Here is a 16811-nt window from a genome sequence, read left to right as displayed (position 1 = left end):
AATGATTATCGTTGTTAAAAACCAATGGTGTTTCTTTTTCCCTTTTCACAGCTGCTTTAAAATATCTGCCATCTCAGGTTACTATGCCTGTGGGCAGTTACAGTGATTTTTAGGTCTGATTCATCACTTTGTACTAGACAGCAGGAGCATGTTTACTGGCTGTGTGTTTGAAGTGCTATTTCTTTGAACCTCAGCTGATCTTTCAGGTTAGAAGATGCAACCTAATTTTAAGAAAGCTACCACATATATTGCACTGGTGCTGTACAGTGCTGCTGACTCTGCATGGAAATGTCTGGCAACGATTCTCTTTGGGCAACAACTCAGCTTATACAGAATGTCACGTGATCTGCATTTCTATTCCTTTGTTCTTTATTACTGAGGGCATTGGCAGGAGAACTGGTCTTTTGCTTCTTAAGAGTTCATCTGCTAGAGCTGCTTATCCCTCATCTGAAGCAATAATCCTCTCTGCTCATGACATAAAAATAAACAGTTATTCCTAGGGAAACTAAATATTAGACAGCACAAAGCACTAAAACACCCAGGGAAAACTCCTGTGTTAGCAAGAAATGTACAAGAAACTTGGCCCAATATGGAAAAGGAGGCCTCCAAGTCATGCACATAGAACTTTGAGCCTGATCCAGAATCCTCTGTCAAAGACAGTCTTTGCACTGATTCCACTGGGCTTAGGAGCAAGCACTTTGCTCATGCACACACGCATCAGCTCCTCTACTTTCTTTGCACTGCTATTTGGGCTTGCAGATGCTAGAATTGTCATGAGCAAATCCCATGTGCCCGGCTGAATTTGTGGGTGTAAATTCCATCACATTTGCCCTTCACCTTTGCACGTAGGTGAATGCGGATAAAAAGTGGGGCAATTCCTGTGTATGCAACTTTGCTCATGTATAAATAAAGGCTATTGCAAATCATGCCCAAAATATCTTCTTTCTATGATTTTATTATTTCCATAGCAACTAATTATGCCATGAACTAAAGATCATGACTTCAGGTGTATATCAGCAGGAGGAGAGGAAGAGCTGTTAAGTGAATATCCTTTTTCATGCAAATTTCCTTAATTTATAAGGAAAGATAATTATAGAAAACATATCTGCTATATAAGTGGAATTGCTTCTGAGTTGAATGTTTTTCAAAGTTTTGTTGGCGGCATCAGTAGCTCTTAAAAGAAAAAAAGTTAGACAGGGCGCTTGGGTACCAAAAGACATAAATTCAAATAGTTGAGCAAACCTCTAGGATGTCTGTTCTCCCCTCCCCTCCCATATCAGAGCATCACTTACATTCTAATATCCATGGCTTAGCCTCTTTAAACTGAAAGTCTAGCTACTAAAATTGCCAATGCCAAAGCAAGGACCCTGTAAACAAAAGGGAAGGAATGTGTTCCATGCTGGAATAAACAACTGCAAGGCAAATCCCTAGGGCCTTTTCCTTCTTCTTCTTTAACTGTTCATTCGGTTTCTCACTGAAATAGGTTCCACTGTGGTTATGAACTTTTTCATAATTCTGTCTATGATAAAAGGCTGTTAAATTGATACTCATCCTAAGCTTCCCACTCCATCATATGCCAAAATATTGCTACTGAAGCAGGTGAACCCTGAGGTCGCAGCCCAGAATGTGACAAACAAGTCATTGGTTTGCCTGTCCAGCTCTTATTAGGTTTTTTGGGCCTATCTCACTTACGTATAATCCCTTTTTGTTCAGGAACAGTACATACAGAAACAGCGTAACCAGGCCCAACGCACATTCTTCCGGGAGCTTTGTCCCCCTCACAGGAGCCTGATAGCCATCTCCAAAACCCGCTGCTCTCACTACTTTCCATTGCCTCCCCACAAGGAGCAAATGCAGGAGAAACACAGGAGTCAGGGGGCAGCAAGATATATCCTTTGATCATGGACTTTAACCATATTTTTTCTGTTTCAGCCTGTCTATTTCAGCCTTAGTTTTCTACCGTCGGCATTCAAGTTTCTGACCCAGGGTGCAGCGTGTCAGAAAATCAAGAAAATCTATGTGGGAGAAAGGGAGGAGAGGGGTCATTACATCGATTAAGGCTAGCGTACTATGACAATGATTCACCAGATCCTCGACTCCTTGCCCTATAGATGGGAATGCTGCTCTCCAATGCAAATAATTAATAATAATAATACAGCCATCTGTCAACGTGCTCACGTATGTCTGATCACATTAGAGAGCTCTCTGCCTTTTGAACAGAGACTATGTACCTTAAATGGCTCTGTTCCATCATTTATCTTACAGGGACATGGTCAGGTCAAAAATCGTAAGCCTGATTCTCTGTTGTCCTGCACTTTGTGTAAATCGTTTACAGCTGTGCAAAATGAGTGTAAAATGTCTCCAGATCAGAGCACGCGCGTTGTCCCCACTTCGGCTGAGTGTAAACTACTACACACGGTGCAGGTCAATGGAACACCAGGGACGCCCATATTGTGAAAGAAGTTAGTTATTTGTGGTTTTGATAGCTGTGGATTATTAACAGCAAAAGAACTTTAAAAAAAATCTTTCAAATGCATCTTTCACTGCTGATGTTCTTTGTTTACTTTTTGCATTTCTCTAGGCTTAGGCAATGAAAATAGACTTGTCAGCTTCATGATTTTTTTTTCTTTTCAGTTTCACTCTCACAGTACTGGAGTTGCAAACAGGCCAGAGGAATGCTTATTTATATATTTTTTAAAAGATTCTCTTGTAACATTTAAAAGTATAATGGAAACATTTATATTAGGCTTAGCCTTTGGAAGAGCTTGTTTTTACAAACCTACATTTTTGGGCCAAATTTGACCTCACAGCAGCTCTTAAGGCGTTACGTGCGCATTGGTAAAACAGCAGAAAGGAGGTTTATTTACTAGTTATCTTGTTGCAGAGAGAGAAGCAGTGCGATCAGTTTTAATTAATGCTTTAATGTGAAGCACTGAAAGTCTCTATGTATGTATATTTAATTAACATGTTTAAGTATTTACTGTGTATTAATAAACCCATAATTGATTTATTATCATACTAACCCATGGAACCATCACAGTAACCTATGAAAGAGACATTCCTGTGATAGTATTAGGTCTTAGAACCACATATGTTTGAACAGTGTCATTTTCAATCTAGTAGAGTGCAGTGCTGCACATACACATGATGCAAGAATAGAGGGAGACATCTAAATAAACTATATTTTTTGTGGTGGTTTGTCATTTTTATTTGGTCAGCTACTTGGTGACAGTTTTGACTGCTCTGGAATCATCTCCACAATTTAAAGGGAAAATTCTTGGAAAGAAAGACAAGGTAGGATTCTTGCAGATGAGCAAAGGACTATTTGGTCATATGTAGGAGGCAGCATAGGAGAATATGTGGTAGGTTTTTCTGTGAGAAGATCACAAATGGGCTGTTGAAGGTAGCAACACTGCTGGAGCATAGGAGAGGGGGTAATGCAAGTTGAGACCAGCTTGATTAAGGGCAAGGACAGAGTTATCTAGAGCTTTGAAGACAGTGAAAAGAAGCTTGAAGTTCCAGCAATAGCAAATGGGGAGCCGTTGGAATGATTCAAAGAAAGGAGTGACATGCACAAACTGACGAGGAAAGATGATGAGTTAAGTCACTGTATCTTGTATGGATCAAAGAGGGGAGTGTGTGTGTGCAGTCATAGAGGAGGGAGGATGTAGTAGTGAAGGTGGACACAATGAAGGAGTGATCCAAAATCCATTGGTTTCAATTGACTTCAGATCTGCCTCTGCAAGATTTACCCACAGTGATGGAAAGGAAAGCGTAGACCTTGGAACTCTTGAGGAGGAGGAAGGAAGAGAATTTGGAGGTGGCCTGGATATGGGAGTAGCCAAATATAACTCCCAGATTACAGGCCCATGTGGCAGGAAAGACGGCAGTTTGGTTAATCATGATAGAAAAAGGGTAAAGTTGAGTAAGTTTAGGAAAGGAAGATAAGGAGTTTGTTTTTCATCTTGTTAAGTGTAAGCAGAGGATGAGGCAGCTAAGAGGAGTTGTCAAAGAGACAGGCCAAGATGGTTGGATGGAAGGAGACAGTGGAGTGAAGAGGTAGATTTGTGAGTTGTTAGTATAGAGATGATACCTGAAGCCACGTAAATGGATGAGATTGCTCAGAGATAGGACATAAAAGGGTAATGGAGTTGTTACAATTGCGCTTTTAACATCTACACCTGTTACGGTATTGATCTGTTGCCAGGACTTTGTTTTACGTTATTACTGTGCAATCTTCTTTACTCCATGGGCCAGGATTTTGTGACGTAAATCTACTCCACCATGACATGACACTTCCACTCACACCAATGTGGACAGAGGTGTCACAACATAAATGTTAGTGTATCACTGAAACCCGCACCAACTGAATCTCTGTTAGTGAGGCTGCACAGTGATTTCTTTCTTGTATGTGAGAATCAATATGAACTGGCCAAAGGATAACAATGTACAGATGCAACTAAGAATGTGGAAAGTGGATGGGTAATAAAGATTAATGTGGGCGGGTTTGGGATTCCTTCCCTGTTTTTTCCTTGCTCAATGGGGGAATTAATTTATTGCTGGCCTATATCAGCAGAAAATTACTACCTCCCTCCTGGACTGGTTCAGCTACTCTGGCTGGAGACCAAGGGGGCTCTGCCCATTCCTTGCTTTTTCCTGCTCACTTGCTCCAGGCAGGGAACAAGTGAGTAGCCTTGTTTACTCATAATCACCCATATTTAAAGTCCAGGTAGCCCTTAGATAGTGGTTAGGAGGGTTTTGACTGCCTTGCGGGCACATAGTCCAAGTCAGAATCTAGCCCTTTGATGGCAATGCTGTTTCTATAGGGCTCTGCATTTGAGGTGCAAAACTTCTTCCTGTCTCCTGCAGGAATTTCTAATTTATAACAGAATTGATCAAAAAGAGGTGGATTCTATATGTGCATGTTATCGGCCACTGAATTACTGTATATTAGAATCATAGATTATTAGGGTTGGAAGGGACCTCAGGAGATCATCTAGTCCAACCCCCTGCTCAAAGCAGGACCAATCCCCAAATGGCCCCCTCAAGGATTGAGCTCACAACCCTGGGTTTAGCAGGCCAATGCTCAAACCAATAGTGAGCAACAGATAGATATTAGACAGAAGAGAGAATAGCAATCTCCCTGCCAAAAAGATGCCTTAAAACAGGGGTTCTCGGGACAAATTTTTTGGTGGCCTCAGAGTGTGGCTACCAACTCTTGCTGGTGGCCGCTCTCACACTTTTTCCTAAAATACTTAATTAGCTTTAGGAAAAACAAATAAATATGCACATATATGTGTCCAAATCATTGTAAATTTTTTATTGCTAGCTAGTAAGTCTGTTGTGATATTAACAGACATACAAGTATTGCTTTTCACAACAGATTTACTCAGCCCTGTCAAGCCTTGGGACAAATTAAGCCCTGGATATGGGGGTGGAGGGGTGGGGGGCAGCAGGGGCCAGGAGGAATGGGGTGGATCGGAGGGAGGCAGTGGGGGCCGGAGCCCGAAGCCCTGTGGCCAGAGAGTGCTGCCCCACCACTCCAGGGCTGAAGCCTGAGCCCAACCGCCCCTGGGAAGGTGGGGAACTCACTGGCTGTCTAGTTCTCCAACACTGTGCCCCAGGTGTCTCCAAAGGGAGGGCAGGGCCCCACCCATGCTGGCGCCCCAACAATCAACATCAAGACAGTGCATCCAGGAGCAACAGTGGGGGGGGGAGGGGCCACTTGCTACTTGCTACTTCTCCCCCCCCCCCCACCAACCCCAACCCCATAACAGCCCACGAGGCTGTGGCCACAAGAAAAGCCCCTGGTGGCCGCATTTGAGAAACGCTGCCTTAAAAGAGCTGCCAATACTGTGAGCCATATTGTCACTGGGGTGGTGAAGGTTGAGGGTGGAACCATCCTTCATATGGGGGTGCCCTGGCACTAGCCCATGTCTGGCTACCTCAGTGTGGAAAGACTCCTGTCTTAAAGGTAGCCCTGTATGATGTTTATTATTTATTACCCAGGAGCCACTTTTAGAAACTCTTTCTTCTGCTTCACGTCTTGGCTTTATAAATAAATCCACACATGTACATTAAGGACTGATTGTGTGGCAGGTTTTAATATTTGTGCTGTGCCATCCTCTCAAGAGTGTCAGGTTCCTTCCTGTTCCCCAGGACCTTATGTTGGGAAGTGGGGGAGAAACGGGGAGGAGAGAAAAGAAGCTTGAGAATTTGCTGTTTGTTTTTATTGGGTGATTGATTTCTTGCCATGAGGGAGGGTCAAATCTGTTTTAATGGATGGCATTTGCACATAATGTGACATCTGGCAGCCAGTAAAAATGAACTGGTTTTGAGCAACTCAGAAATAGGGTTTATAATGGAGATGTTAAACTGGTCCCTATTACACTCTGGAAACACTGTGGGGCACCAATTTTAGTAATAAATGGTGACATGACACTATTTCAGCAGAGTATGGGAGGCATTCTATCTAGTTTTTCTTTATATTGCTTCATTTATAATCGTGTGCATTTCTGTAGGCTCACAGGGGGTGTGTGCTAAATGGTGTGAATCACTTCTCACTCACATTATACATCCTGGAGGCACATGGGTGTTTGCTGGCCCCTAAGAAAGGGGCAGTGCTTAGCAACCTACATACACCACTCCATTCTTTTAGTTTGGTAGTTCTTTTTATTTACACACTATGGCATTATGGGCTGCAATCCAAGCCAGTGTGGGGCAGTGTAACCAGAGCCGGCTCTAACATTTTTGCCACCCCAAGCGAAAACAAAGCACCCCGCCCCCTCCGAGCGTCGCACCACCCAAGTCCCCGCCCCCTCCGAGCATCGCGTCACCCAAGTCCCCGCCCCCTCCGAGCGTCGCGCCGCGCCCCCCAAGTCCCCGCCCCCCCAAGTGTCGTGTTGCACCGCCCAACTCCCCGCCCCTCCCAAGTGCCGTGCCGCTGAAGCCCACCCCAGCACGGCGCCGCACCACCCAAGTCCCCGCCTCCCCCCAGCACCGCCCGGCCAAACCAAAAAAAACCCCAAGTGCCACCCCGTCCCAAGGTGCCGCCCCAAGCACATGCTTGGTAGGCTGCTGTCTGGAGCCGGCCCTGAGTGTAACCCCTGCCCTGCAACCTGGGATGCCTCACAATGCTTTGCTGCTGTAGCTCCCAACCTGGGCTCCTCCCAAACAACATGCAGGTCACACCCTGAGTGTCTGTATATAGCTATGGCCCTGGTCCAGCAACTCTGACACTAGCAGCCTGTCAGCAAACACCAGTCACACTCTGGCTTCCAGCAGCTTTGGTTACTAGTTGCAAGATGACCCAAACACACTCCCAGTCCTGCATTTCCCCCAAAAAATGTGTGTGCAGCACTGTCCAGTCCTGGACAGATCCTGGACAGTCCAGATCTATTAGGTCCATTGCCCCCCCCAAAGTGCTGAAAGAGGTTCCATGCTGTTGTTCACTAAGATGCAGATCTGTTTCCATCTGTTAGGTGATTGCCCATCAGCTTTGGTAAGATGTCAGCTTGTCCTTTTTCTTTGAGAAGCAGGTTTACTCATTCTCCAAGTGGTGAATGCACTTCGGTCATGATTTCAACTTATGCTCATAACTTCACATATAGTGTTGCTACACACATTTCACCATGATTATGTTGACCGGCCTGTTATTAGTTTTCAAATGATACCTCACAAGGCATATTTTGTACAGATTATTACAGTGATGGGTGAATACAGGGGTGCATGTGGTCACACATATATGGCCCCATCATAACAGTAGCTGAGTGCCTCTCAGACATTATTTTAATCTCACAGCACCCCTGTGAGTTTGGGAAGTATTGTTACCCCTATTTTGCAGAAGATAAACTAAGCTACCAAATGACTTGTGCAAGGTCACACAGGTAGTCTGTGGAAGAGCTGAGAATTGAACCCAGATTTTCTGCTTCTAAGTCCACTCCCTTAAACAGGGAGCTAATCTTTCCTCTGTCCTACACCACTCTCCCATCCCCCATGTCAGTAGAGGTGGGGATTGCTGCAGAGGTGCTTCACTCTTTCCCATGGACGTCTTGTCAGGGTGTTTTAGGTGAAGTTGTCGTGGGTTTCCCTGCTTGGAGAATGGAATTTGCTCTGTACAGCACAGAGATGGGAAGTAAGGAAGATTTAATGATTAAAATCCCTGAGTTTCCTCAGGACCCCTGTGAGGATAAACTTGGATGGCATGGGCAGAGGCACAGAAAGCCTGCTTCTAAAATGCATGGGGAAATTCCCTTTGGATTATCATTCCCTTCATTACCCTCATTTAGGGTGACCAGATGAGAGGAAGAAAATATCGGGACACGGAGCGGGGGGGGGTGTGTCACCGGTGGAGGGGAAAAAAAAAGGAATACCGCGAAATATCGAGACAAACGCCTAGATATCGGGACGGTCCCAATTTTATTGGGACATCTGGTCACCCTACCCACATTCTGGGATATTGAGAGCTGCCAGGTACATTGGGCTGCACCAAGTGGATGTGTGCATCAGAGGCACCTAGATATGTTTGGTATGAGCAAAGTGGTTTAAAAAGAAACAACCAGAATTAAATGATGATAGCAAACAATTTGTGTTGAGATGGTCATGGAGAGGCAGTTATCATACTTAAGTACTCTTCATCTAAAATTTTTTTTTTATCAAACATTAATTAATCCCCATCATCCCTTTGTGAGGTGGGTCGGTATTGTTATGGACAGGGTACACTACCGATCTGTGTCTTACGAAGACACTGGGGCCACCTCATAGAGGTCAGATGATTCAAATTTTCATCTCTCCTGGGCTTATCTGCAGCAATCAGGGACCAGATAGGGAAGGGTTAAGGTCCTGTAAGGTTGAGGCAGCTGAGCTCATCAGCCAAATGGGTCTGCCTGCCTTACAGCCGGAAGCAGGGAGGCAGAGAGGGAAGCTACAGGAGAAGTAAGTGGTGAATCAGAAGCTCAGAGCTGGAAGGATTGTTTGTTTTGGACCTTTTGTGTATCCTAGATGAGAAGGAGTTTATCTTGGGGATGGAGTTTGTACCTGTAAGGAAAGGGAAGGACAGCTGCTGTAGGCCTGGAAGAGCCCCACTTGTGAAATATCTTCGTTGTTATAGATAAGGAAACTGGGGTACAAAAAAGTTATGATTTACACAAGGCTGTAGAGGCATCTGGGCTAAGAGCCAGAGTTGGAATGTTCTGAGCACCTAGTGCAGTGCTTTCTCTCTAATACTAGCAGCAGGTGTGTGCTGTGTATTTATATCTTGGGGAAGAAGATGAATGGAAGTCTTTACAGTTTATAAATGAACTGAATCAGGGGCTTGTTTGCAGGAATGAACTAAGAAAGGCAACTTTGCTGTTAAATAAATTGATTGCTGTGTGTGTGTATGTGTGTATGCGCGCGCACATGACCTGGTTTTATCTGGCCTATTTCTTCACCTGAACAAATCTTTAAAAATATCAGCCAGCCACCTCTTCACGCTGCCCCAATATGCATAGTAACAGACAGTCCCTGCCTCAAGGGCTTACAATATAAATTGCTAAGACAAAGGATGGCAGAAATGAGGTGTTAATATTACAGATGGGGAGCAGAGGCAGAAGGAAATAAAAAGTCTTACCAGGGTCTCACAGGGAGTCTGTGACAGAGCAGGGAATTGAGTCTAGCTCTCCTGCGTTCTAGTCCAATGCTTTAACTACAAGCACATCCTTCCTCTCTGAGAAAGTTGCATTGTGTGAAAGATTTTCTACTAGTTGCTGAAGTGTTAGAGCAGCTTGGGCCAGTTGTGGGGAGGTGAGCCCCACACGCAGAGCGTGATGCCAACCCAATACATTGAGTATGGAAAGCCAGATAGGTAGGTAGAGAAGCAAATGTAATGAAATAGCGTTAAACTGAGTGACAAGTCAAATGATACTGATTTGAAAAAAAGTAAAAGGAGAAGTCCCCACACTGAGTAAACCTAATAGATAGGTCAGACCAGTCTTCAGGCAAGTGAGTTTTAATAGCATCTCCTGCAAAAACAAATATATATGCATGGGACTGTTATGATTTTTGGGGTCTAAAATCTGATTGATAGTCATAAGTGGATTAATTAATACATTTACTGTCATCTATAGCCCTCTCTATGTGTATGCCATATGCAGCACATTATATGTGTGTGCCTGTGAATCTGGATGTGCAATATATGCATACCCAAACCTTGCAGGACCAATTGCATTTCAGACCAAATCTAAATTCAGTTGCTCTTTGCTGAGAACTATAAATCTGAGGAGCCACTAGCAGCTAGGATGATTAAATCCTGCTCCAAGCTTTGATGTACACAGGACTGATAGAGAATAGAATTACCCAGGGGAATGGACCTGGTTAAATCTAAGATACATACTGTAGTCCCTCCACCTGTGCAGTGATTGGTTAAAAGCAGCTTATGTTGGATTTGCTGAGAAGAAACCAAGGGGAGGTTTTTATTTTAAACAAGGTAGTGGTGGTGCGGAGTAATGTTGTCTGAGGGTAATTTTGATTGGCTGAGGGAGGGCAGAAGCCAGAGAGAATGCTGAGCAGGCATTCATGAGATACAGTAAGAACGCTCATTCTCTCTGCCTCTCGCTTCAGATGCAGGGATGGACCACAGAGCTGTGACTGTATACTAGCAGAGAGCATGATTGGACTGGAGTCACAGAGGAGTGTCAGCAGCACTGTGAATGAAGCTCCGTGGCTCACTTACCATAGGCTCTGTCTGTGTGAGGAGAAACAGGGATCTTTAAAGTGAGCTGAGCATCTCAGGGCAGAGCAATGTGGCAAAGAGGAATGGGGCATGGGAGCTGCTTGCCTTTTGGATAATTTCTGTTCTTGCCCACAAGTCTGTGCACCTTCCCTTTTGTGTGTGTTTAGCATGTGGAGCCAAGGTTTTATATGGCATTTGCGACAAAAGCAGGATCATACTTCCTTTTTTTAAAATTAATTGCTTTGGGTACAGTATATCTCTGTCTCTTCATTTGCTTTTTGGTAGTAGGGCGGGCTGGGGGGGGAAAGCGTGAAACCAAAGGGAATGTTTACTTGTTCAGAAGTCTCTCTCACACGGAAGCACGCTGTTCCCTAACTCCTGGCTGAGCAGACTCCAGTTTGCCAACCTCTGCTTTACAGCACACTTAACTCCTTGACAGAATGGCAGACCAAAGAACAGCTGGTGCAAAGCAATAGGGGGATAAGGAGAGAGGAAAAAATAAATAAACATATTGCCCCCCACCGCCAACATCCAACAACTATCACATCAGTAGTAACCGTGGAACAATCGGAAGTCACCATGCGCAGGTCTAGCACCGATGAATCGACCTATCACAGGAGTCCTTCTTTGGACAGCAAGGATTACAGTTTTCCAAATGGCGCCTTCCGTCGCTACAGCAGCATGTATGGCGGCCAGTTTGGGGCCGCCAGCAATTCGTTTTTTGGATTCCACACCAACCCGGGCCCTAAAGCCACCAAGGCTAAGTACACGTCCCCGAAGGGGAACAAGTACGTTGTCTTTTACCTGGATCTCTCGTTTATTTTTCTCCTAGAGCTGAAGAGGTGCAGCATGGCTCACAACTGCCTGCAGTGCATCAAGTACCTAATGTTTGTCTTCAACCTTCTCTTCTGGGTGAGTACGCATCTGAGACCGAGAGATGTTTGCCTTTGTGCCCCACTTTTTAGTAAGAGGTGGAGGGAAAACACTGGGTATTGAGTTTTTTTTTAATTAATTGTTTCCTCCAATTTGTGAGCACTGCTTACATCCAACTTTCAATGTCTAGGCCAATCTTTCTTTGGTTGTGGTAAGTCAGGATCAAGGTAATATAGGTACCCTCCTTACCCTCCCGTTTCCCTGTGTTCTACACAGGTAGGTCGCAACCCCAATATCGGGCAAAACATACTGAACAGAAGGTCACTTGTATGTATGCCTTTGTCTACCTGAATACAGTGGTTAACTTTAAGTACATGAATAGACTCATTGAAGTCAGAGGGATTATTCACATGGCTAAAGTTAAGCATATGCTTAAATGTTCTTTTAGATCAGCACCTTGCAGCATTAAGCCCTGTATCAGGAGTCTGGAGGTGACTTTTCTTCCCCGGCAGTTGTGGGTCCTTGTGTGAATGTCTCTGAGCTATGGGTAGAATGCAATGCCTGCCTCGCCTAGTTTGAGTTATCTTAGGTTGTTATTATGTGGCCTGGATTTACCCAATACTCACGCGTCACCGGAGCACACATGATGGCATGTACGTGCGTACATTTCTACGTCATCATTTTAATAGATAAAACAGCTGGTAAACGCCAGCTAGTGGGTGTTTCTGTGCCAGGCGCAGGAAAGTGAGGGGTTTGGAGGCTGATTGAGGAAGCATGGTCAGGGATATGGATCATGAATGCTGTTCCCCATGTAAAAATGAAGTGACTTGATTGGCAAGGCAGAAGAGAAAGGGAGTTCCTCCTGTTTCAAAGTAGCCCCATCCAGATCTCTGCATGGGAAGGTGTTTTGTTGGAGTGCCTATCTTCAGCAACTCCATCTGAATTTTCCCATGGTGGATCATAAGCAGGGAATGGAAGGATGGGGTGTCGTAAAACAATGGCAGCACCATATTGGCATTTGGGGGTGGTCGTGGGGGGCTGTGGTTGGAAATGATGCTTTGCTTACTACAGACTCTCCATTCTCTCATGTGTTGCCAGAGGTATAAGGAAGGGGGTTTGTGTGTGTGTGTCAGTGTTATTCTCTCTATCAAGCACTACCGTACAATTGTCTGTTCCACGCATGCTGCAGTGCCTTGTGCATCAGAAATCACTGAGTGTAGGTAACTTCCTCCGGCACTAGTGTAACGCTCTGGTACCAAGAATTCAGGACATGATAAACTAATGCAAGTCCACTGAGTTGGGCTCGTACTAAGAGGCACTATGAAATACAAAGAGGGTGCCCTTTTAAAGCCTCAGATAAGCTGATAGAAAGAGTCTGAGTAGGACTGCGGTCTGTTTTCCAACTCACATTCTCTCACACGCTGCTGGGGGCAGAAATATCTCCTGATGTCTATCCCAGCTTACCCCCAAAGCTTCTTGAAAAGATGGGAATGCTGGCTCTCTTGCCCTTTTAAGCCTTATGCTTCTTCTAAGGCTATTGTCCGTCTCCGGCTGAGATTATAGCGCAGTCAGCCAGCTGAAGCCTGTGCTGGAGAAATCCCACAGAATGTTGGCAGGAACAGTCCTTTTTGAAACTAGCCATGGCAGCCCCTCAAGGGATATTCTCTGTGTGCTGCTTCCTTTTATTCCATTCATCCTGCACTGATGCATACCCATATATTTTACAAGGTATTTCTGCATGTAACGTGCATGCATTTACAGTGGGCTGATGGCAGACTGTTTCTTTGGAGTGTTTCACAAAGGCAATGCCTTAGCAATCGTTCAGAGTGACAGATAAAGAGGGTTTGCTTTTCTCCCCTGAAGACATCAAAGCTTTCCCCAAGCGTTGGGTCGTGGTGATGGGGGGGCTGTTTGAAAAGAGAATACCATTCAGCCAGGAAGGCTCTGAACTAACTCAGCCGTGCTGCAGCACACTCTCTATTTTGTTTCCCTTTGACATGCTTCCGGCACAGGAGGGATGATTGACGATGACAGTGTCCGAATGAGGTTTGCATGGTATCTAGCTGTAACTGTTGCAGATCTCCGGCTTCCCATACTGTAGAGAGTAAATAAATATAAGCTATTAACAAGCATATAGGGTTAAGTGGATTCTCTCTAAAGAAAAGCAGAAAGGGTGTATTTCCAACACTTGACAATTTTGCAGTGATTGTGGACTGATGGTTTGGGTTTTGTTTTTAAAGCTGTTGCCAGTCATATGGCTACTGCATTTGCTGAGAAACCAAAGAAAGAGTTTTCAAAGTGTCTGTGCAAGCAGGATTTATCTTTGCATGAGTACCTGCCAATGCTTTTGCTATCCTCTTATCCTGTTTCTTTTCCCTCAACTTTTCTAGATGGTTATCTAGTGGCAGGCAATAGAAAGCCAGAAAAGAGACAGTATTTTGATATCCTTTGCCTTTTAAATAGAAACAGCAGGTTTTTTCCCAAGAATAAAGAGAAAGCATTGCATTAAATGACAGAAACCTCGTGTCTCCAATAGACTGTTCCCAATTTATGTTCTGGATGAGCAAATACTTAGATTCTCTTTTCGTAAGGTATAATTCTACTCTCTTGTACCGTCCCTCTGTTCCCATTGCTAGGCTCCATGCATGCCATACCTCTCCATTCACCTGTGGTGATCTCCCACCTAAAATGGGGGATAGGGGAGAATGGTTCACCAGTGTGTAGCTCCAGTGGGTTCAGTATTTCATATCTCAGAGCTATTCTTGGCTCTGACTGCGGTGCATTTATAGAAGAGGAAATCCCAAAGGTCTGGATTTTAAACATTCCTGGCATGCTTTATTGGATTAAGTGTTGGACTTGCATTGTGACAGTACAAGTTGTTGTACAACTTGTGAAATTAGAGCAAAAATCTCCCCTCTCCCGTTGCTGGGTAAAATACTGGGAAGTTTTGCAGGTGTCATTGACTGAAGGGCCTGACCAATGCTGGGAATGTGAACCATTCCGCTGGGAGTTTAAATGCTATTACACTGTGCAAGAAGTTATTTACATAGGGCTAGATTCTAATAGTCTGAGACAATAGTTCCTTCCTCTAGGGAGCATCCCATTTGAAATCAGCCCTTACTCATAAAGTAGGGTACTACTAAGTTGGACTACACATATCAGAATCTGGCCTGTAATTATTAGAAGGCATCACTTGTAAAGGAATTGCCATAGTGTTATCAATTCCCTGAGAGTTGCTATATACAGTCATTATTGTATCACTGCATTGGCTTGTAAACGCTCCCAGCTTTAGACACATGCTATGTAACACTTGCCCATATATATTTTTCCTCTGTTGAATCTCCATAATTCTGAAGTCTACAGATCTCCCTCTTCTACTGATCACTAGGCAGAATATTCTCCTTGTGAAATACCCAGGGAAGACCAAATTCTTTCCCTTCTGCCCTCCTCACTCACAAAGTTTCCTCGTGACAGTCAGTGAAATGAACAACTTGCTTTTGTGCTTATAACCCCAGACACTGCTGTGCCTGTTCCTTTCGCTAGAGTAGTGGTTCCCAAACTTTAACAACCTGTGAACCCCTGTCATCAAAATGGCAAGTCTCGCGAACCTCCTCTTAAAAAAGAATATTTCCAGGGATTTTCTACTTTACCTGAGTATAAATTGTAAAAGCAGTGATCTTGGAAATATAAAATTTGTTTTTGTGACATGCTTATTACACACTATTTATTATTATTATTATTTATCATTACAGTATTTTTTATTACACTATGAAAACGGCAACACTCTTCCAAGATCTCACTTTCGTAGCTTGTATCACTTTGAATAAGCCTGTTATAAGACAAGGCTCCTATGGTTCATCAAGAAGTATCAGATGTGAAACAGCATGAAGGTATCTAAGAAGCCAACTCAAAGAGTTCCTCTTATACAAGCATTCAGGTCTTGAGTAGTTCAGGCAAACACACGTTACAACAAAGCTTAAACTTGTTCTTCACAATAATTTTTAAAACAAGACTAGCTGCCTATTTAATTTTTAAAACAGCAAAAAATATCCCCCTCCCTTTCCATTTCTTATAAGGAGTCTTGAGGTTTAAATCTCCTCAGTGTGATAGAGATCTTGCTTTGATCTGCTTAGCTCTTGGAAGTCCAGGGGCTCCGCGCTGCTGGTTCCGTGCTGCCCGGGGTCCCTAAGGACAGCTCTGTCCGCCATTAGGGAATTTTTTCCCAAGAACCCCCTGTAACATTTTGTAAACCCCAGTTTGGGAACCACTACGCTAGAGGCTTTTTGTTTCCAAGGTTGGATATGTTCTTAGGGCAGTCTGAGCGCTGCTAAAAGATGAATATTGATGCTGTTTTACCCTCTGTGACTACCCAAACTGCTCCACATGTTCCCACCTTCTTTCCCCAAAACTTGTTTCTAAGATGTATGGTTCTGTGAGTTTCCCTTTTCTGCTCGTGTTTCCAGTGTCTCTTGCTTTTCATACAGAGTCCTTTGCTGGAGCAGGGACAGTATTGGTAGCACCTCTGCCATCAGTAAAATTAAGAGTTATCTTTGAAGCAACAGATAATGCACGAGCCAATAAAAACATCAGTAAAGAAAAGAAGCTGCACAACAATGATTTGGAAGAAGACTTGCATAGAGAACAAACAGTAACAAAAACCAAAGGAAGAAGGTCAGAGGCAGAGAAGCCTAGTAGTTATCGCTGATGATTTCTATGGAAATTCCCCATGTTTTTAGGTAATTTCTAATATTAGTTCCAAGGCTTGAAATTCCTATCTTGTGAACATTTTCTCTTGTACCAAAGAGAACACTGCAGGGGGAGGGGAAGTGCTGTAATTTGTGTTACTGGTAGACTGGCACAGTGCTACCTGCTGGACACATCTGAGTGTGGTGAGTAACTGGGAAGCCTCAGAGCAAGACACTTGGTCTGCTTTGCTAGTGCTGAACAAATCCTCCTTTTGTTTCAGTTTCTAATCCATATAAAGTTTTTGACTGATACAGTTCTGAAAAGTCTGGCACCGCTTCACCATGGCTTCTGAATCAGAAAAATGCAGTCCTTTTAAACACTGAACTGCAACAATCCGAAATATGGTTTCTCTGATTGAAATGCAGCACTGTTAGACAATGTGTGACAGCTTTGGGGGTCACTGCTTTTAAAAAAGAGGTCATTCTTGTTTAAAACTTCCAGCATTGCACCACCCAGCTCTCTTTGCTGGGTTGCCACATTA

The 16811-nt window shown here is 44.0% G+C and overlaps 1 protein-coding gene across 6 annotated transcripts in view; it reads left to right on the top strand.

The window, feature by feature from the left end:
- The window catches only part of TSPAN4 (tetraspanin 4), a 539052-nt gene that overhangs the window by 232027 nt on the left and 290214 nt on the right, over positions 1-16811 (top strand). For 5 of the 6 annotated variants that reach the window (XM_045015196.1, XM_045015197.1, XM_045015198.1 and 2 more), the window contains one exon: positions 11544-11623. In XM_045015196.1, coding sequence (XP_044871131.1) covers positions 11561-11623 — 63 coding nt within the window. In that variant the 5' untranslated portion in view covers positions 11544-11560. Of the gene's footprint in view, positions 1-11290; positions 11624-16811 lie in introns of those variants that run through there. The other variant, XM_045015193.1, reaches the window with a different exon arrangement.

This window comes from Mauremys mutica, chromosome 4, assembly GCF_020497125.1.
Source record: "Mauremys mutica isolate MM-2020 ecotype Southern chromosome 4, ASM2049712v1, whole genome shotgun sequence".
In the NCBI taxonomy this organism is placed as follows: domain Eukaryota; kingdom Metazoa; phylum Chordata; order Testudines; family Geoemydidae; genus Mauremys; species Mauremys mutica.
This window is presented reverse-complemented; position numbering and strand designations above follow the sequence as displayed.